Source organism: Triticum dicoccoides, chromosome 1B (assembly GCF_002162155.2).
Source record: "Triticum dicoccoides isolate Atlit2015 ecotype Zavitan chromosome 1B, WEW_v2.0, whole genome shotgun sequence".
In the NCBI taxonomy this organism is placed as follows: Eukaryota; Viridiplantae; Streptophyta; class Magnoliopsida; order Poales; family Poaceae; genus Triticum; species Triticum dicoccoides.
In genome coordinates, this window is record NC_041381.1 from 408,495,604 (window position 1) to 408,496,319 (window position 716).

General features: G+C 54.1%; 1 protein-coding gene across 1 annotated transcript in view; it reads left to right on the top strand.

Moving 5' to 3' along the window:
• Nucleotides 1-364: 364 nt before the first annotated feature.
• Nucleotides 365-716, top strand: part of LOC119350420 (putative expansin-A30) — a 1,367-nt gene continuing 1,015 nt past the window's right edge. The window contains exons 1-2 of the mRNA XM_037618262.1: nt 365-553; nt 648-714. Of these exons, the coding sequence (XP_037474159.1) occupies nt 394-553; nt 648-714 (227 nt within the window). The 5' untranslated portion in view covers nt 365-393. The remainder of the gene's footprint in view (nt 554-647; nt 715-716) is intronic.

Genomic DNA, 716 nt, shown 5'->3' on the forward strand with positions numbered 1-716 from the left:
CCTATCCGATCTCTCCCAGAAAAAATAACATATCGTGATCAGAAATTAAAAGACACAGTTCCAACGTGCGAAATTCCTTTTCGAAGGAGAAAAACATACAAAATCCGGTCTACCAGCAAAACGGCAGAATAACAGAGTACAGCTCGGTTCCTTGCCCGCACGTATGCCACGCCGTACAAATCTGCACGATTTCGCGACTGCGTGCAGGCACGACTTGGCCCGAAGATTGAACGATATATGTTCCTCCTCAATCATCACCGGCTGATCTAACCACCACACTGATTGATCCAATCCGACGTAGTGCACACTATAAATCCACTCGCCCCATGCCATCTTCTGACAGAACTCAGCCAAGAAGAGAGCACTACTACAAGGCAAAGCGAAGCGAAGGCAATGGCTTCTGCTGCGTCCAAGTCCAAGTCCGCGGCCGTCTTGGTCCTCCTCGTCTCCCTTGCCGGCGTGGCCACCACCGTGGACGCCAGGTTCAGGGCCATGCAGTGGACTCCCGCCCACGCCACGTTCTATGGCGACGAGGCTACGGCCGAGACGATGGGTACGTAGCCTGCACTGCACACGTACTACATTGGTCAATGACCATGCATGCTTGTTTCTTGTTATGCTAATGTCTAGTTCTTGTGTTCTCGCAGGCGGGGCGTGCGGGTACGATATCACGGCGGGGTACGGCGCGGACACGGCGGCGCTGAGCTCGACGCTGT